The 22198-nt window shown below is 39.0% G+C and overlaps 1 protein-coding gene across 7 annotated transcripts in view; it reads right to left on the bottom strand.

Moving 5' to 3' along the window:
* Nucleotides 1-22198, bottom strand: part of LOC149535938 (uncharacterized) — a 280772-nt gene that overhangs the window by 53128 nt on the left and 205446 nt on the right. For all 7 annotated transcript variants that reach the window (XR_016357873.1, XR_016357871.1, XR_016357872.1 and 4 more), the window contains one exon: nucleotides 2159-2233. Coding sequence is in view for 4 of the 7 variants with exons in the window: in XM_089806831.1 (XP_089662957.1) it covers nucleotides 2159-2233 (75 nt within the window). In the remaining 3 variants the exon portion in view is untranslated. The remainder of the gene's footprint in view (nucleotides 1-2158; nucleotides 2234-22198) is intronic.

The following is a 22198-nucleotide window of genomic DNA, read 5'->3' on the forward strand; positions in this document are numbered from 1 at the left end:
GGTCACTATTGAATGAAAGCTATACATTAAAACTCCAATATTGAAGTAGAGACTACCAGTTGGCATCTGCTAATATTGGTTATTTTTATCACACAAGTTGTATTTTGTCTTAGTCAATATCATTCCTTACTTGCTGCTTAGCTATTATATTTGCTGCCATTGAGAATATAGGTTGTTCTTACTAAACGCTTAAAACAGACCACTCCTCAACTGTTGAGCGAACCCCTCATTAGCTCTAGATATATTTCTTTCTATAGAAATCATTCTAGATAGATTGCTTGCCATGGAAATCATATTGTCTTAGTAGATATTATTCCTTACTCGTTATGTATACAATTTACTGTCATCAACAATATTGGTTGCTCTTAGTAATCACTTAAAACATAGCACACATTGGCTCTAGATATATAGCTTGCTATAGAAATCATTCTAGATTTATTGCTTGCCATGGAAATCATTCTCCGTATATCGGGCCTATCTTCTTTTGCCATCTATGTTATTTCTCCTTACATCATATATCTTTACTGCATCACTATTGAATGAAAGCTATACATTAAAATTCCAATATCGAAGTAAAAGACTACCAACTAGCATACACTAATATTGGTTATTCATATCACACCTGTTGAATTTTGTCTTAGCCGGTATTATTTCTTACCCGCTGCTTACATATACAATATACTGCCTTCAACAATATAGGTTGTTCTTTGTAATTAGTTGAAACAGACCACTCCTCGACTACTGAGTCAAACCGGCACTGGCTCTAGACATATTGCCTGCTATACAAATCATTCTAGATATATTGTTTGTCATGGAAATCATTCTCTATATATCAGGCCTATCTTCTTTTGCCATCTATGTTATTTCTTCTTTTATTATGTTTGTTGACTTGGTGGAGATATCCCATTACATTATATTTGACTATCTATTTAGTATTTATTTAGTTTTATATTTTAATTTTATTATTATTATTTATCATTAAAATTTATTGACGAGAGGGAACATCGGTCATTGCTATGAACACTTAATATTCAACTCCATTCACGGGTTTCTTATTCTTTGGCAACTAGACATGTTAGTTGCAGGCTCTATGAAGGCAGAGAACTTCATTATCAAACATAGTGTCATGTGTTTCACTGAAAGAACGCATACAACTATAAGAAGACTTTGGCAGCAATGTGGAAAGAAAGTTCATTGATGGAGTCCCACTTGAGAAGCCAGACAAGTCCCAACATTTTTAGTGTGAGAAGTAATTCATAAAATTTACATCTGATGTTTGATACAATTATTTTTATTATTTTGTGCTGATTAACCCACCAAAGGAATTTCATTTTGACATTTTTTTTACAATTAGTGACTTCATATTATAGATGATAGCAGATCATTCGATTGCAATTGCAAATTCAGCTCTCTCTACTGAACACAAACCATTTGATACATCTGATGTTTGATACAATTGTTTTTATTATTTTGTGTTGATTAACCCACCAAAGGAATTTCATTTTGACATTTTTTTTACAATTAGTGACTTCATATTAAAGACAATAGCAGATCATTCAATTGCAATTGCAAATTCAGCTCTCTCTACTGAACACAAACCATTTGATAAAAATGATTATGTGACAATGTTTTTCAATGTTGTGCCATCGATCACAGATCAATGTTATTTAAATAAAATCTACACCTTAAAGATATTTTTAGTTTGGTTACACTGTTTCCTTTCAACTTTTATAATTTTATTTAACAAGATTGAAGTAATAGTTTTGTCGGTGTATAAAATTTATAGACATTATTCTAAATTCACCTTAACTAGGTAGCTTAAATTACATTATTTGATCATACAAATAATCAACTTGTAATAGTGACACATAATATCAACCTCATGTGGTAGAAATAGAAATTAGTCCTAGTTAGCATCATACTCAGCTCTCTAGTTCATTACCAAGAAGAGATGAATATCTGTGCTGAAATGCTTTATAGAAGTTATTCCAAATTCTTGTGGCATTATTGTAATTTATTGTGGGTGCACCTCTTCAATCTCTGGCGCTCTTTTATAGCAGAACAAAGTTTCAAGTTCTGGATATTCTTCATTTTAAAAAGCATATGACACTCAACTTCAGGGTTTCAGCACAAAATTTGGAAAGCAGGATCATTTTACCTTGCTTTTTGCCTCAATAAAATCATCTAAAGTAAGCATCCGTAGAGAACTTGATGGGTTTGTTTGTCCTCCAGCCTGAAATGAAACAACAATAGGTTACAAATTGCAAATGCGCGATAGAAAAAATTTCACCTGTGCTATTGCTATACATGAACTTAATTTATGATCCAAAGCTGATGTCAAAGTTCTAGATTAAGTTATCTATCAAAATTTACATGGCAATAATCAATGCATCAAGATTAGACACTTCTTTACTCAGCATCCTGTTCAATGCCCAGAGTATTACCATATTGTAAATAAAACATCCTCCTACAAAACTGAAGCATTTGCAAGATCTGTACCATAGTTTGCAGTTTTGTATCTCAAACCATATGCAATACATCTGTGGTATATAATTGTGCATTCAAAATAATGAGTTCAGAATAATCATTGAAAAAAAGGTCAGTTCAAATCTACTGCTACAACAGTGATTTGTTTTTCTAGGTCCAAAATTTTAAAGTGAAATTCACATGGTAGCAGATTCTTGCTACATAAACACCAAAAGCAATGCATGTCGTGCATACAGGCATCTCTTTGTTACTCTTGCCATCATAACAATGTCAACAACAAGCTGGTCAACATAAAAGGTTGCAACCAAGATAAGTTAATGTTTACCTATTCAGCAATTTGAGAAATTTTTAAAAGAGTTATGCAAGAAAAATGAGAAAGAAATGAGGTTGGTTAAGAAAACACAAACTTATACAGAATCAGTATACAACAACTTTCGCTTTTTTCAACTTCAGCAATCACAGAAGAATAATCACAAGTGAGATTTAGCAATGAAGAACACACGAGGCACACACAATTTTACATGGAAATCCTTTTAGGAGAAAACAACCCTTAAGAAACTCTCATCCCCACTTTATAGTTTTAAGGAACCAACCAACTAGAGATACCAACCCCGGCAACTGAGCACTAAATCAGTAAGAAACCTGATCTCCTTGAATGAGATTCACCAATCTCCCAATCTCTTAGAATAGAAGTCCCCAATTTTCAATGCTCAATAATGATTGATGTATACTTCCTCGACAAATTTTCTCCACAAATCTGCTCATTACCCTGTTCAAGTCTTCACAAAGCATGTCTAAGTTCATTCCAATGTCTATTCACAAAATGAGATTAAAAGATCTCATGTATTTGCTCATGTGTTTGATATCTATCTGCTGTAACGTCTTCTTAATCCAGCTCTTCATGCACAACGCAAGGGATTTTGTCCTCAAAGTTTACCAATCACATTAAAGCAACTAGAACTTTCAATATATTCAGTTCATAAATTCTTGTATGCAAATCCCAAGACGGAGTCTCTTATTTATAACCTTGGAGTGAGGGAAAAGTGTTGGGATAAGAGATGTGGGATTAAACTCCAATTTCATCCTGTAGTCACTTAAGTCCCCTTATAAAGTAAATGACTTTTAAAACATAAAATAACTTTATTAAAGCACTTTCAATACATTAAGTGACGACTTAAGATAAATCTCCCTTGTGACTAGCAGGCATCCTGACTGGCGATGTCATTAATCTATCCAGATGTGGAGATAGATTAACCCGGTGCCATAGAACTGTTGCAAGAGAGGGGACACGACAATCCTCCCTTCCCAGCATTGTTTGCCCTCAAGCAATCTCAATGTTGGATGCTGCAAAATAGATTCACCTTTCCAAGTGGTGTCTTCGTACGGCAAATCTTTCCAATGGATTAGATATTATTTGACGAACCTGTTTTGCACCTTCCTTGCCCTGGTCTCAATCACCTACGTTGGCTCCAAAACAAGGCTACCCTCCTCATCAAGTGGAGGCAAACCCTTTGAAGGAACAATCTGCTAACCAATTGCCTTCTTGAGGCATGAGACGTGAAATACGTTGTGGATTCAGCTTTCATCAGGTAAATCCAACTTGTAAGCAACCTCACCAACTCTCCTGGTGATGCAAAAGAGTCTGTAAAATTTGGGCTTATGCTTTTCTAACTCACTTTTCTTCAAGAAGTTCTGACTATATGGTTGTAGACGAAGATAAACCATGTCACCTATCTCGAAGCTCTGCTCTATACGATGTCGATTAGCATATAACTTTTGTTGGTTCTTCGCCTGCTGAATATTATCTCTAAGAGATCTGAGAATATCATATTGATCCTAGACCCAATCTTTGGCTAAGGGAACTCTATTGTCCTGTAAAGCCAAATCAATGAAAGAGAGAGGTTCGTGGCCATAAAGAGTGCAAAAAGGAGTCATCTGAATAGATATATGATATGTGGAGTTATAGCAATACTCTCCCAAATACAACCACTTAACCAAAGTTGTTTTCTGACCTCCAATGTAGTTTCTCAAATACCCTTCCATCAATTTATTCACTAATTCGATTTGACCATCCATCTGTGGGTGATAGCTAGTACTGGGAGTCAACTTTGTACCTGTCAATCTGAAAACATCCTCCCAAAAGGTGATGAGAAACATACTATCCCTATCACTCATAATAGTCCTGGGAAATCCATGAAGATGAAAAACCTCTCGAAAGAACAACTTCACCGCCTAACAGGTTGACTAGTCCGCAGCAATAACAAAGAAGTGCGCGAACTTAGTCAATCTATCTACCACCACAAAAATGCAATCTCTGCCCTGGACCCTTGGCAACCTTGTGATAAAATTCATGGAGATACTCTCCCACCTCTAGGATGGAATAGGGAGAGGTTGAAGTAAACCTGTGGGAAAGGTCTGTTCTTACTTGTTTAGTTGACAAGTCTGGCACTCTCTAACATGTTGCAATACATCGTCCTTTAGCCCCTTTCATGAGAATCTCTCTTTAATCTGCCTGTAAGTTTTGAAAAAACCTAGGTGCCCCGCTGAAGGTGCATCATGTATAGTGTGCATAATATCCCTTTTAAGCTTAGATTCTAGTACTAGGTGGATTCTATTCTTATAATATATAATATCATTCATTACCTTGTACCAATCATCCTGAAGTATACCATCCATAATCTGACATGCGTAAGTATTTTTGGAATACCCCACTAACAGCTGGGATCTCCAATCTGCTGAAATCTCGGAAATGGTACAGCGCTCTATCACTATGGGTCTTCGGGAAAGTGAATCAGCAACTATATTATTTTTCCCTTTGACATATTCAATGTCAAAATCGTCGACTTGGACCTTGCTTACCAATTTCTGCTATCTTTCGTTCAGCTCCTTTTGTTCCAAGATGTAACGTAAACTGTCATGATCAGTCTTCACTGTAAATTTACTTCTCACCAAGTATTGTCTAAACTTGGCTAAGTCATGCATTATGGCCAGCATCTCTTTATCATATGTAGAATATAATAGCTCGCTGCCCCTAAGTTTTCTGCTCTCAAAAGCTATGGGATGATGGTCCTACATCAAAACTGCCCCAATTCCGCTCCCTAAAGCATGACACTCTAAAACAAAGGGTCTAGAAAAATTAGGAAGTGCCAAAACTGGGCACGTGCTCATCACCTGTTTCAATCTATCAAAGACTGCCTCTAAATCCTCTGTCCATCTAAATGCCCCTTTCCATGTCAGATAGGTAAGGGGGCCTGCTACCTGGGAAAAACCTTTGGCAAATCACCTGTAATAAGAACAAAGGCCAAGGAAGCTCTGCAACTTAGATAAATCTCTTGGTGGTGGCCAATCAAGGATTGCCTGAATCTTTTCCTGATGTACCTTAACTCCCTCTGCACCAATCACATGACCCAGATAGAGAATCTCAGTTAATCCAAATTCGCACGTAGACTCCTTTGTGAATAAAGAGTGTTCTTCCATGAGGCTAAGGATCTCATCTAGGTGTTGCAAGTGTTCCTCCCAAGTCCTGCTAAAGATCAATATGTCATCAAAGAAAACCAGCACACTCTTTCGTAGTTGCTTTTAAAGATGGGGTTCATGCATGACTGACAAGAGGTTGGTCTGTTAGTGAGCCCAAATGGCATCAACAAAAACTTATATTGTCCGTAGTGGCATATGAAAGCTGTCTTATGCACATCCTCCTCTCGAACTCATATCTGATGGTATACTGATCGAAGATCTATCTAGGAGAAAGAAACAGCTCCACGAAGCTCGTCCAGTAACTCATCAATGCGGAGAATCGGAAACCTGTTTTCAATGGTTCTCTTATTAAGGGCACGGTAATCAATACACATCCAAAGGGTGCCATCCTTCTTAACCAACACTACTGAAGAGGCAAAAGGGTTGGAACTGAGCCTGATAGGTCCCATATCTAGAAGTTCCTTAATCGTCTTCTCTATTTCTTCCTTGTAATGCTTAGGGTGACGATAAGGACTGGTAATGACAGGTTTAGCGCCCTCCTCTAGCTCAATGATATGCTCAAACCCTTTATCTGGCAGAATACCTGGGGGTAAATCCTCAAATACCCTCCTATGCTTGTCAAAGCACTGTGTGGATGTCACAATGGTACTGCTGTCCTGTATCCTGTGTCTTCTTAGAAGAAATGATACACTATGTCGCCCATTCGATATCATTGTGCCTCAAAATGGCTTCCATCCTGTGAGTTGTTATCAACCTGGGTCCACTATCTAGCATGGATTTTAGGACTATCAACCGATCACCCTGTAAGAATTCCAACTACATTCTCTCGTGATCAAATGTGTACCTGCGGAGAGTCCTTAACCACTGTCTACCTAGAATAGAGTCCAACCCATCTAAATCAATAACATAAAAATCAGTCTCTAAAAGATAATCATCAAACTGTATCTGAAGAATGGATACTTTCTCTGTGCAACTCGAAACTTCCCACCTGCTACCTTCACTTCGAACTCGGGTATGCCGACTATCTGCAATCATCTCTTAGATACCATCCATGTGCTGATGAAATTATGGGATGCTCCTGTATCCAAAAGGCAAATAATGCATTGCCCTCTAACAACACCCTTCACCTTGAAAGTATGACATGCTGGATCACTAGAAAGGGTGGCTATAACAGGAGGTTGTTCGATCGCAGCTTTCTTCTTTTATCTTTAAGGGGGCTGCTCCTCAACCTCTTCCTCCTTACTGTCCTCAACATCACTACCTTCATGCTGCTCTCCTTCATCCTCTGAAAGAATCTCAACATAGTGAATCTTGTCTTTACCAAGGCATCTGTAATCAAGAGTCTAAGGTTCCCTACAAGTGAAGCACAATTTCTTCCTCCTAAGTTCATTACATGTCTCAAAATCCAATCCGAGAGGATTTGGTTTTTGTTGGTTCTTGTTCCCTTGGGATGACGTAGACCCTTTATAGGGTTTCTTCGGGGGTTGCAATGGCGAAGAAGGTGAATCCAAATCATGGGCGATCTTAATCGCATCATCCAAGGTGGCTGGTTTAAGGACCTTAACCAAACCCCTAAATATGTCCTATAACCCTTCTGTGAACATCATCTTACTTTGTTATGTCATATCCAGTACCATCATTGATATCCACTGAAACTCATCAATGAAGTTATCCAAGGACTCACTCTATCGTAACTGAGCCAAATCCCTATAATAAACTTCAATATCATTCCTGTCAAAACGAGCAATCAGCTTGGAGCTGAAAATCTTATATGAATTTAGGAGGCCATGATCCTAGGTGACTAAACCATGATGCTACCAATCATACGTTGCTCCCTCAAGGTCCATCATGGCAAATCTAATGACTTCTGTCTCTGCCATGGGTTTGAGTGTCAAGTAGATATCAAGCTTGTGAATCCAAGCTCTAACGGATGTCTTACTACTGCCATCAAACGTAGGGAGAGTTTTGTCCATAGCATGTTGTAGGTCTCTGTTTGGTGCTCTAGGTCTCCTATCCTACTATTGTCTATCTACCTCCCTTTTTTGATTTAGGTATTGGACAAAGGTCAAATTTTGTTTAATAGGATCGAGAAACAAATCCCATTTATCATACATTACCATAACATTGTCCGGTAGTAAACTTGGTGTTGTTGGTGGTGTTGCCTCTTCTTCTACATTAAACACTGGGATCAAAGGCCTATCAATGTTACATGTGAGAGCTCTAATAGCTTGGGGTGATCCAGTGACACTATGTCCTCTACTGTGATGGCTCGAGGCTCTCCTATTAACAGGAGCTAACAGCTGCATATTAATTGCAAGTTCTTGAAGTGCATCAACTATGTTATTATGCCCATCTCTAATAGCCCGCAATGTTTCTCGTGCTTCCCTATCCTGTTCAATTTCATTATGTGCCATTTGAATGTTGTTTACCTGTTCTACCTGTCCAAAATGATCAACCTGTTTAGTTTGTTCAATTTGTTCACCTATTCCAAATATTAATTCCTCATCCACTGAATAACTATCTTCAATCTCAATATGTTCTGAAGAATCTGCTTGTTCCAACTGCAGAGGACTGAATTTATAATGTCTTTTACTCATTCCCGGCTATTTTTTGGATAAAAATCAGTCAGCAAACATTCTGTTTTTTCCCACAAGATGCCAGCTCTTGTGGCTCTGATACCACTGTAAGAATCTCTGTTGGGTTTATGTTAAAATATTCAACTAAAAAGTTACAAGAATTTCGTCAAACAGTTGTAATACAACCAGCACTAGAGAATCCCATATTACAGTTCCAACTATTTTCTATTCATGGAGTTAAAGTTAAGAACGTGCCAAACAAGATGCCAATACATTCAATCTATTCGGGACTTTGAGGTAGAATATAGGCTCCTCACAATATTGTATTCATACCAACAAATTGAGGTACTTAAACTACAGTTTGAAGATGTAATACATTTATTTACTAGCATCAGATAAACAATGAATATTATAGAATGAGAAGAGAATGAACAAACCCGACTCTGATGGATGTCATTAATATGTCTTGGAACCAGCGTCCACCAATCAATCCAAGATTAACACTAGTACACCACCCGACTGCCAACTACTGCTGAAAACCCGAATATTGAAGAGAACCCGACTCCTACGATGGGTGTGGATTAAGCCGTGAACACTAAAGATAGTCACCTTGTGTGAGTCGACCAGTGAGTTGGTGTAGGGGGGGATGCGACCAAGTCTGTATCCTCGCCGAAAGTCCAACAACCCGTGGCTTTTCCCTTAGTCATGGGATCTAAGAGGACTATGCTATGACCGCCTAGCTTCTACATTTTCTGCTACAACCTACAATCACCGGAATTCCATGGTGATGACAACCCGTAGGGTGACGCCTTCCTTATATACATCCTCCAATAATGAGACGGGAGTTTACCAAATGGTGATGGGCATATATTTTAATAGCACCAACATGTGACAATAATACGATGACCTTACTAGGCTGTAGAGAACATTTCGTCCACTTGGAACATTACCTGCACTTACTTGCAGGCCTTAGTCTGAACATTGTCTTACTTAGCCGGCTAACTGCTACTCACACATATGGTAGGATAAGCAATACATTTATATTTCACTGTAAATTCTAATTGTACTTACTTCTAGTCTGTCCAAACTAGGATCACATTCCTCCTTGTCAATTTTTGCCTGGAATGTGTTTTAACTTCCAACGAGGGAATTGGGGTAACGTCCAACTTCATCCAACAACTCGAGGGATTTCGTCCTCAGAGTTTACCAATCACATTAAAGCAACTAGAACTTTCAATATATTCAGTCCATAAATTCTTGTATGCAAATCCCAAGACGAAGTCTCTTATTTATAACCTCGGAGTGAGGGAAAAGTGTTGGGATAAGAGATGTGGGATTAAACTCTAATTTTGTCCTGTAGTCACTTAAGTCACCTTATAAAGTAAATGACTTTTAAAACATAAAGTAACTTTATTAAAACATTTTCAATACATTAAGTGATGACTTAAGATAAATCTCCCTTGTGACTAGCAGGCATCCTGACTGGCAATGTCGTTAATCTATCCAGATGTGGAGATGCTACAAAAGAGATTCACCTTTCCAAGTGGCATCTTCGTATGGCAAATCTTTCCAGTGGATTAGATATTCTCTGACGAACTTGTTTCGCAACTTCCTTGCCCTAGTCTCAATCACCTCTGTCAGCTCCAAAACAAGCTTACCCTCCTCATCAAGTGGAGGCAAACCCTCTAAATGAACAATATGTTGACCAATTGCCCTCTTGAGGCATGAGACGTAAAATATGTTGTGGATTCGGCTTTCACCAAGTAAATCCAACTCATAAGCAACCTTACCAACACTGTTGGTGATGCAATAGGGTCTATAAAATTTGGGCTTAAGCTTTTCTGACCCACTTTTCTTCAAGGAGCTCCGTCTATATGGCTATAGACGAAAATAAACCATGTCACCTATCTCGAAGTTCCGCTCTATATGATGTCGATCAGCATATAACTTACGTTGGTTCTACGCCTGCTGAATATTATCACTAAGAGATCTGAAAATATCCTATTGATCCTAGACCCAATATTTGGCTAAGAGAGTTGTGCTGTCCTATAAAGCCAAATCAATGAAAGAGAGAGGTTCGTAGCCATAAAGAGTGCGGAAAGGAGTCATCCGAATAGACATATGATATGTGGAGTTATAGCAATACTCTCCCAAATACAACCACTTAACCAAAGCTCTTTGCTGACCTCCAATGTAGTTTCTCAAATACCCTTCCACCCATTTATTCACTAATTCGGTTTGACCATCCATCTGTGGGTGATAGCTAGTACTGGGAGTCAACTCTGTACCTATCAATCTGAAAACATCCTGCCAAAAGGTGATGAGAAACCTATTGTCCCTATCACTCACAATAGTGTTGGGTAATCCATGGAGATGGAAAACCCCTCAAAAGAACAACTCCGCCACCTGAGAGGCTGACTTGTCCACAACAATAGCAAAGAAGTGTGTGAACTTAGTCAATCTATCTACCACCACAAAAATGCAATCTTTTCCCTAGACCCTCGGCAACCCTGTGATAAAATCCATGGAGATACTCTCCCACCTCTGAGATGGAATAGTGAGAGGCTGAAGTAAACCTACGAGAAAGCTCTGTTCTGACTTGTTCTGTTGACAAGTCTGGCACTCTCTAACATGCTGCAATAAATCATCCTTTAGCCCCTTTCATGAGAATCTCTCTTTAATCTGCCTGTAGGTTCTGAAAAAACCTAGGTGCTCCGCTGAAGGTGCATCATATATAGTGTGCATAATATCCCTTTAAAGTTTAAACAATACAGATAATAAGTGTGACTCCTATTTCAGATGACATATTTAAATGATGAGTATTTTGAGAGTTATTATATTTTTAGTGGCCAAATTATTATTAAATCATCAAATGGCTTATTATAAAGTTATAATTTAACTTTATAATTTCATTTAAGTTGAGGGTTAAGTCATCATTGGAAGGGGCCATTTATTATATTCCTAAGTCAAGTATTAAATATCTAAAGTGATGTGTTGGAAAGTTTCAAGAGTTGAGTTTTTTTGGGAAACTTTCCCAATTTATGAAGTTGAGTTCTTTTGGAACTTTTATCTACAAAGCATTATAACTATGAGGTCATTTCATTGGAAAAAGCACAATTGAATATTTATTTCCTTTTGTTGCCTTCGTGGCTCTTTTGAGTTGTTGATTTTGTACCCTTGCTCAAGTATAAGGATTTATAGCTGAGAAATGCATTGTAAATTCACAGCTGAGGTATTGTTAGTTAGTTCTGAAATTGTGAATTTATTCCCACTGCTGAAGTATAGTGGATTGAATCTGAAAATTAGAGCTTCCTCATATTGTGTTCACTGTGGACGAGGAGTATTTTGTTCATTGAAGGATCGAGAGTCTTCTCTTACTATTTTTCTACTGAATCTGAGAAGGGTTTATTGTAAAGGAAATTGGTAATCTAACTCTTGTTTTTCTTCTGCAATTATCTGAGTCTGGGTGTAGTTGGGTTAGGAAATTTGTATTCCTGTTAATTATTGTTCTTGAATTCTGCAATCTACCATATTGGCATTGGAATTATAGCATTGTACCCCCACTTTGTGGTCTGCTGTAGCATGGCCATTTTCCAGCTTTGCTAGCAAATTATCACTAGAGTTTCATACACCAAAAAACTCTGCTCTTAGGTGCAGCAATATCTGGTTGACCTGGGCAATTCTTTATCAGAATTTTGGATGCTTGCGCATGCAAAATAAATATTGCTTGCAGCTCATATATCTGTACTTTGGCAGCAATTAGCAACTGATATTGGTTGCCAATTTCTGGGAGCCGAATGTGGAGTTTTTCGTCCATACTTGGGAGTTACAACATGCTGCTGTTACTGCCATTGTGGCTTCATGCTGTGATTTACAACTAGATTTCAGACATTTACAATTCTGCCTTCAAGTGCATACTTCTGCTGCAAATCGATCAACTGGTCTGAACTTCCAGGTTCTTATACTTGTGATAAATTGATTGCTTGTGCATTCTATATGGTATTCTGAAAAAAGCAATTTATGATAAGGTGAAACTGTTCATTTAATTGTCTATCAACATTGTGATATTAAAATCTGCTGTAGTAATGTATGTAATTGAATAAGTTGGAGACTTGGCATTACAATGAGCACAAGTTTGCCTGCCAGTTTTTTAACAAAATGTCAAACCAATGATTACTAGGTGAAACTGATGTTTACTAAGGATATAACTGGCAAGGTGTTATTACAGTTTTGTCAGGGAGAGGCAGAGTAATTCCTCACAAGGTTGGTGAATCCCATGCTAAGGTAGGGAAGCGTATTTCTAATGCCTTGCGGGAAACGTTCCTAGATGGGAATGAATATGTGTTTCGGGAACCTTGAGGAATCCTACTTGCAGACCGGTTTCAGTGTGTCCAAACGAACAGTAATTTTCCGTCCTCCTTAGGATTGATGTTTAGGAGAGAAGTGCAGAATTGGAGCTTAAAGTATGTCAACTGTCTAATGTATTATGAGTCAATTGTTCCTGCATGGAGATATAGTCAACCATTGCAAAACGGCAGTCTCCTAGTAAGGAACAATACAAAGACAGTTAAATTTCCATTTCCAAGCACAAGCCAAACCTTGGTTGGGAAATTTAAGGTAATTCAAGTAAAGTCCCACTAAGGGATGCTACAAATACACAAGTAACAAGGTTGACAAAAGATGGATCCTATGAAAGTATTTTCAAGATGCTTAGGAAAAAGAAAGCACCAACACAATTATGAGAAGATAAGCTAGGGATCATGATCAATCAAGACTAGGGATCATGATCAAGGCTAGGGATCATGATCATGATCAATCAAGAAATCAAAGCTATCAGATTTCCATAATCCATGTAAATGTTTACATCTTATCCAGATTTGACTGTTTGATAAATATTTAGCATCAACATTTTGGATCACACTACATGATCCATCATCAGGATGCAATGCAAGTTTTTTCCTTTCCATTGTTCTCTTGCATTGCATCCTAATGATGGATCATTTAGTGTGATCCAAAAAGTTGATGCTTAAAAAAAATTCACACAATCGATTCCAGTAAAAAGATAAACAATCAAGGACTTCCACTACCAAAAAATTTAAAACACTAGAATTGAAATACTACAGAAACTAGAAATCAAAATTTTTATGGAGATTGCTAATGCAATGGGTAACGTTCACAATGAAATGCTTGAGAAAATGAAGCTGCTAATCAAAGTAGATCTTCATGAGAAAATTAATTGTGTAAAGCTAGCTAAAACGTGAAGAATAATGTGGTGGACGATTGACAAACAACAACAAATTGTAAGACAAATGGCGAAGGAATCAAATGTAGCAAATAAATTTAAGGGAAGGTTTGTAAGACCTTAGAAATAAGTCAAGCAAAAGAAAAACAATTGGCACAAAGGAGAAAGAGATCGAAGAAGAGTTCAAATAACCAAATAAGAAAGCACAAAAGGTGCACTAACGAAAGTGGAGGAAGTGCAAAGAACTATTGAACAAGTGTAAAAGTATAAGGAAGTGGTACAAAGTTAAATTTTAACCATCAATATATCAGAACTGTAATGTCCCCATTTTCTATGCCTTCCTAACAATTGGTTATTTTCAAAGTTTGGCCTATTATTAGTGTTCCCCATAGGCTAATTGTCGTGATTAGGCAGACCCTTGAGGGTGATCCAAAGATATTCAACTAACTGTTTGGGTGTCTATTTCAGTACTCTACATCTCAATGCATTAGTCCATTTGTGGCTTGCCTTCCAAAGGTCTTTTATGCTCCATTTACACCCATTTAGTAAGTCACTTAGATGTTTGGGTCCATGGTAAGTGATCTGCATGTTCAGAGAACACCACAGTTATATCCAACAAGTTGGCAAGATCAATTGTTGGTTTGATAATTGGCATTTAATAGAGTTTAATTATTTACACTTAAATGAAGTTTAATCTAGCATTTACTTTAATATAATTAATTATATTTAATTATATTTATGATTGAAGGAGATAGAAGGGGTCAAGTGTGCATCTAATATATTAATGTCATAAAATATTAGATATTATGCCAAATGGGGTGCCAATATATGGAGGTAAAGGATATTAAAGTGACTTTGTATTTATGAAAGAAATATGTGAGGGTGTCAATTTATATTCTTTCCCATATGCAAGTTAAATATTAAAACATCAAAAGCGGGAAATTCAAATAAGATTTCTGGAAACTTCATAAGAGGATTACAAAAGAAGATTTGAGGAGGCCAATTGATTTACTTAGTTATGTTTAATCTTTCTCTAAGAACCTTGTAAGCTTTAGCATATTCACTTACAGAAAATCTGAGGACGTAAACCCATGGACTTCCTCAATTGTGTGGACAAAAACCCATTCAGCTTATTAGGTGGATTCATTTTAAAATTGCTATTGAGCTTATTGTAGGTATTTGGCATTAAAGATTTGGAAATATTATTTGTTTGCAGGTCTACAGCAGCTAGGTTTGTTATTGAACAGTTTCAATAACACTATATGTATGCATTATTTCTTTTAATTGGGACATGTTGGTATAGAGTACATTTGTGTACGGTGATCACTTAATGAATATAATATTATTGTTCTCTTTCCATTCTGTGTTAAGTACTTTTCTTTTTGTATGCAAATAGTATTTGTTACCCAAGGGGGTAATCATTTGGCATCGTTGCCATTTTCGAATCTGGTTAAGCAATGCAACCAATGGCATGCCACAAATAGAGTAAATTGGAATACCTCTCGAGAAGAACATGAGAATTAACGAAAAACAGAATATCCAAGCTATTCGAAGGGGAGCACGAACTAACGGGAAACTTGCACATTTTGTTCCACACAAGTATTGAAACCTTCGTACAAAGAAAAGTTGTACCTGAAACGATTTCGGAGGACACTGTTTGGCACTCATTGAATGTGAGCCTCACAGCCAACCGATTGTCGCATCAATTCCCCAAACTGTTTGCACAAGCCTTTATGGTACATAGACGACAATGAAAGGAAATCGAGCGGGAGCAGCAAAGGCAGCAAACCGTTCAAAGCTTCAAGGAACGCAACCGTTGGAAATCGGAAGAGCATGATGAAAACAGCCGAAGGTCCCACCCATGAGCCCTAGGCCATGGGAGTGTGAGTAGACTGTGTATGGAGAAGAGCACTAACCTCTATAACGGTCGCACAGATGACCATAATGATGTATGGAGACTTCACATTAATAAAAGTGTTCTTGCTAATTATGATTTTTTTGAGGATTAATGCCAAATCAATTGAACAAAAATAAAAATAAAAATGAACAAAATAATGATGATTTTCATGCCGCACGAGCGTTGATCCTCGCATGAGTCGAGCAACGGAAAAGGCTCAGGCAACTCGCTAACGAGTACAATAGTGGGCTCACGAAGGGTGACCTCAATACTGAGGGAGGTGCACTAATAGAGAGCAAGGTTTGCCTAACCATCTGCGATCGAGAAGTACCAAGGACATAGTCGAAGAGATGTTGCAAAGGCTGAATTTGGTTGAGGAGACCAAGGAGGAGTTTCTAAACTTGCAGACACCATAGGTGGGAACCCGGACAGAAGCAAAGAGGGAACCAGTGCGGCTCAAGGTGTCGAAAGAGCATGAGCGCACGGTGATTGCTTTGGATCGGATACACCATTCAAGCGTGTACAATTCGATAGTCGACAACACCTCTTCTCATGAGTTATCACACCGCAATACACAAGCACAAATTCATGCCTAGACAAAGACTTTGCACGAGGTGCAACAACAATCGTTATAGACACAGGGACCACCTATAACAACACAGTGTCCACCATTTATGGCGGGGCCGAAATAGAAACTACCCAAGTTTACTGGAGACGGGAAGGAAGATCTGTCAGACATTGTCGTACATGTGAAACTATCTAGGTGGCAAATGGGGTTACTAATAAAGATGAATGGACAAAGCGAAAATAAGTTCATGGGACAATCTCAAGAAAGAGTTCCAAACAGAATTTAAACTGCTTCTGGATGATAATGAGATCATCATAGAGATCTACAATGCTAAGCAAGGAAAGAAGGAAGCTACCTGAGCATACATTAGAAGATAAAAGGAATTGCTCGGGAAGATGGAAACCCAACCGGCAGATGAATTAAAGAAGAGATGGTTCGTCGATGGATTAAACGCATCTCTGAGAAGAAAAATGAGGATTCTACTACCGACATTGTACAATGATGCATATGACAGAGCTATGAATTTGGAAAGCGAAAGTAAAACATTAAAGAAGAAGAAGAAAAGCAAGTCATCATCCAAGAGTGATAAATCTTTCGATGAGGATAGTAGCAATGATGATGAATCTAATAAAAAGGTACAAGCATTACAAAAGGATATAGAACACATCATGCAGGAGTTCAAAGGGATGAAAGGACACAAACGACGAAATGACGAAGGGGAAATGTGGTGCACAAAGTGCAAAGAAAGCGGGCACACAAAAGGAGCATGTCCTAAAAAGGCATAATGTGACCACTGCCAAGTGATGGGCCATTCCACCAAGGACTGCCCATATAACTTAAAGACAAGAGGGCCACAAGTACTTTTCACCCAGGAACCCATCTACCTTCAGGCCAGCCACCGCCAAGCAGCAAACAAAAAATGTGTTATCTGGAAGGTTCTGAAATAACCGATGAGAGGAAGGGGAGGTAATGAGAACAGAAGTCAGATACAATATGATTCGAAGGGTTGAGCGTACAACTAGTGAGGCACTTCGCCCAAGACTCCGAGAAAAAAGACACACTATAGAAGTTGTGTCGATGGTGTGGTCCCGGAGATCATAAAGAAGCCAATTTCTCGAAGCCTCAGGGGAACTTACTCAACATTGAAGAAGGAGCATTGGCAGTCACTTGTGGTCAAGTGAAACAAGTCATGTACCCTGATCCCTATACAGAGAAGCAAAGAGTACAAGAGGCAAAAGAGGAAATAGAGAAGGCAATAAAAGGGAAGAGGATTCACCTGTAGCAACAAGTACCTCTAGACGAACAAAGGCTGAGAATAACATACTAGGGCGCATATTTCAAATGGAGGTTCCAATTAAAATACAAGACCTTCACAACTTACCCCAATTGAAGACGATGCTACCAAACACCTGCACCATACAACCAAGTACCAGCACCACACAATAGCCAACTATTTTGGGAGGATCAGCGGTAGACCTTATGCTACTCACGTTGAATGATGGACGATATCCCACAGTCGTTGAGATGGGTATCCTCGAGACAATTGTCACCAATATCATAGTTGATGGTGGGTCGAGCGTAAATGTTCTTCTAAAGGAGACATGGAAGAAACTTGGGATGCCTACCCTGTGGCCCTCCACCTTCAAATTACTCGGTGCAAATCAGCATGGAATCAACCTCTAGGAACATTGATGGCTCAGGTACTCACCATTGGAACCCAACCATTTGTGCTAGATTTTGTCATGATTCCATTAAAAAAGAAGGGGAATGATGTCATTCTCAGAAGGGGATGGCTAGTAGCGGCAAAGGCAAACCACAATTGGAAGAAAAACACACTTTCATTGGAGAGCAGTGGAAGGAAGTTCATTATCGACCTTCATACACAAATGGCGAGTGAGGAGATGGCTTCAGAATTTGAATCCGATGGAGAGTCTGGTGGAAGGAACAAGAGAAGAGATTGGATTGAGCCTAATGATGAAGGCATGCTAGAACTTGAAAGATGTTTGGAAGATGACTTGGATTCTTTGAACAAACTCTTTCATTGGCAAATGGAAGATTACAAGTTACTTTCGAGTTGCAATATGCTAGGAGTGGAAGGAATGGATCAAAAAGAGGAGGTGTTTCCACCAGAGTTTGGGGAGTACAAAGATGGAGAAGCCCAGGTGAATGAAAGTCTGTTCACAACTTTGACGAAGGGAAACCAATCAAGTACGAAGAGCCATCTGTACGGGTCACGAATCTTTGGGATGAAGAGTCCGCAAAACATACTGGTTGGCGATGATTGGGATTCAGTGTTGAAGGCAGCAACATTCAAAATCTTCATGGAGTACAAAGATGTGTTTTCCTAGAGTTACAAGAACCTAAATGGTGTACCATCAAAGTTGTGCGTACACTATATACCCTAGTGCCTAGCGTTGTACCAGTGCACAAGCGACCGTACAAGGTAGTAAAAGGCACAAGGAGTTACAAGATGAGATGGGAGTTTGTTAGAGAAGGACCTCGGCGTTGTATCCTGGACGTCATGAAAAGTTAGCTAATGGGAGCAAGTGGAGCTTTGAATATTGCTCTACTATAGATTCTTTTTATGAACGAAATCATGAACGGACTGGTGTATGATTGAGCATCCCTCTTGGCAGATCGAATGGAGGAGTTTATGACATTCAAGGACCGCACTTTTTACATGCCTCACCACGCCATCGGATTATTTTTCGAGGCTACACTTCACGAGATTCCTATTGATGTGTTGGAGGTACCACTAAAAGGCAAGTTGGCAATAGGAGAACCACCCATACTTTATTGATGACACTTAGACACAGGTGGCACAATGGCTGGCTAGAAGAGGGTGATGCAGGAGTTGGGTGCCCTTGGTGACACTGATAGCAGTCGAGAGGATACCACGGAGAGTGATGGGACTACTTCCAAAGGAGACAACACTCAAACTAAGGACGAAGAGGATGAGACCAATGCAATGTCCCCACCTAGGTCACTCTTCGGTCCACTTGGTACCCACCACTTCCACTCCTTCTATTCTACCATATGACCAAATGATAGCGCCTATTACTATGACACCACCCTCGGTGATTAATACGACCAAATCAGTGGTGATTAAGCAAGCGACAGAGGAGAGGGAGCTCATCTTCCTAGAGATGATCGGAACAGAGATTGTAGAATTGTCATCCCAGGTAGCCTCCCCTTAGGAGAGTCTAATAGGCGAAGTTGCCCACGATCAGACTAGCCTAGATGTAGTAGTTATAGTTCCAACCAAAGGCACGATGGATATGCACCAGGAGGCAAAGGGAGATGAAAGTAGATCACCGGAGCCTCAGAACAGACTAGAGGTGATTGGCACGGAGGTTGTCGTCACCATTGTTTCCACCATGTTGCCTAAACCAGTGAGCATGGCACAGTTCTGACTCACTCGTGCATACGTCGATCCCTCCATTCAATCCCCAACACAAGAAGAGGTTTTGGCTAGAATAACAACTAGCACAGCACCACAGGAGAGGGATTCCACCATCCGAGGATGCAACAAGAGATGAGAGGATCACACCAGAGGTGGAAGTCATTGCCGCAGGAGGAATGGAGATAGGTACAAACCAACAAGTTGAGCAGGAGGACGAGGAGAGGATACCCTATGGGTCAGACGAGGAGAGATCAATGGTGTACATTAGGTCTCTAGAGGATGTGCTGGAGAAAAGGCAGGTACTTGGACATAATGCCTTGACCAAAACAAAAGAATTGCAGTTGATCTGAGCCTGCATAGGGGGAAGGTGACCCGAACATTTTTACTCTTGCTTTGAGGCAAGAGGGTGGAGAGCAGTGGGGAAGCAAGAGACGATGGCAAACTCTGCTATAGAACCCCAGTTGGGACTAGGCAATAGCACCATGGACAAGCCTACACATGATATAGTAGTGGCATATAAAGACGCCTACTATGCTCAGCAATGTGCAGAGGCCATCAAAGTTGTGGCTAATGAATCCAAAGAAGTGGAGGCGAAGGCTTGGGAGGAGTTAGCCAATATGCAGCAGAGTGAGCAGCGCTCTTGGAGGGCAAGGAAAAGGCTGAAAAGGGGCTAGAGGAGGCTAAAGCAGCCTGTGCATAGAAGGAAGCACAGGAAATGGAGACAGCACTTTTATTGGAGGATGTTGTGGAAGTCAACACTAGGACACAAAAGGATTTGCGCATTCGCATGGATCAGATCTACGAGCTGCATTGATTGCTGGACACTCCAAGGATGCAACCTCCCCCCTAGAATTTGTTTTTTATGTATTTAGCTAGTTGTCTAATATTTTGTCAAGTGTAATTCGTCAAGAGATGACTTTTCTCTTGGGGGGGATGATGTTGTCGGGTTACTGGGTAGTTAGACAGTTGGCACATCCGAGGGAGTTACACAGTCGCGATAGTTCACCTCACAACCCCTCGAACACTATATGAATGCATTATTTCCTTTCATTGGGACATGTTGGTATAGAGTACATTTATGTACGATGATCAATTAATAAATATAATATTACTGTTCCCTCTTTCCGTTATGTATTAGGTACTTCTCCTTCTGTATGCAATTAGTCTCTGTTACCCCATGGGGGTAAACAAGATTTGTAAGCCATTTAGATCAAAATATATTTTATGAGATTTTAACATAAGGATTTTGTATATTTTGTAAAGGTTGATAAAGGTTCAACTAGGGTTTGAAGGACAATGATTTACATCACAACCTCTGAAGACATTTGCTACAATTATCAGCTATTATGGTCATCCTTTGAGGCAACCATACCATCGACAAGTTGTTGGGCCTCCATCATTGCTTCAGGGTATGTGAGGATTCTTTGTGATTTGTAATAAACCTCAAAAGTTATGTAATCAATTCACTGCTGTAAATTTATAAGACATAATCAGACCTGCTTGAAGTTAATAAAGTAGTCTTTTGTTAATAAATTTGTTGTTTATATTTTATGGCATTATGCATACCCTGCTCTTTCATTTTTACATGCTCTCCTGTAATGTCCCTGCTACTACTGTTAGCTTGGACAAGTAGAACCTACAAGAGAAATGTAAGAATTAAATAATAACAAGTCTAACAAAAACATTCTACCCCAATTCTAACCCAACCTTAAGAACATCTCCAAATCTGGTTTTCTAACCCTTCATTATTCCTCCGTCTTCATTGGTGTGCACCCTCTAAGGTTTCTTCCTGTGAGGTACATTCCCTATCCAAGGCCTAATCACATATGCATATGTTGACTCACCAGAATATTGTGGCACAAGGAAGTTAGAAGAGACCAACAAAGAATAGATCAAAAATAGCAAAAATTCAATGTCGAATCTGTTTTAAAAAAAATCCATCTAGAATGTCAAGTGGAGGAAAGCAAGGTCTGTACACCTTGTGGAGGTATGTCGATTGTGTTCCTAGGCAAAAAAGTACAAGTGGAACAGGCCCCATCAAATGTAAAATTTGTCCAATGGAATGGCAAGGAACTTACAAGGGTGTAGGCTCATTTCCTTCAAGTTGTTGATCCCTGAACAAATGAGGTAGAACAACATAAAGTTGCAAGGATTTACAAAATAGTTGTTGCTAAAGTTGCAAATCAAAGCTCTCCAACTTCAACAACTGGGCCAAGTACTGCAACTAAAAGATAAAATAAGAGGACGGAAATGGATGTGTCTACTAGAGATGAAGCAACAGAATATGCTGCCAAGAAACCAAACAATGGCAGGTCAAACCCCATTGCAAGATTTTTTAATGTGCATGGTCAAGAAGCATTTGATGTAGCGATTCAACAATTTCTTTATGCAAATGGAATACCAATTTAATATTGCTTGCTCACCTTTCTACTGGGAGATGGTCCAAACTATCAATAATGAACCAGTGGGGTATAAACCACCTGGGTATAAAAAGCTTCACATTACTCTAATCCATAAAAAAGTTGATTAGAGGAACAAACTGCATCAA

The sequence above is a fragment of the Cupressus sempervirens genome, chromosome 10, assembly GCF_028749045.1.
Source record: "Cupressus sempervirens isolate cs-2001-9-10 chromosome 10, ASM2874904v1, whole genome shotgun sequence".
Classification (NCBI taxonomy): domain Eukaryota; kingdom Viridiplantae; phylum Streptophyta; class Pinopsida; order Cupressales; family Cupressaceae; genus Cupressus; species Cupressus sempervirens.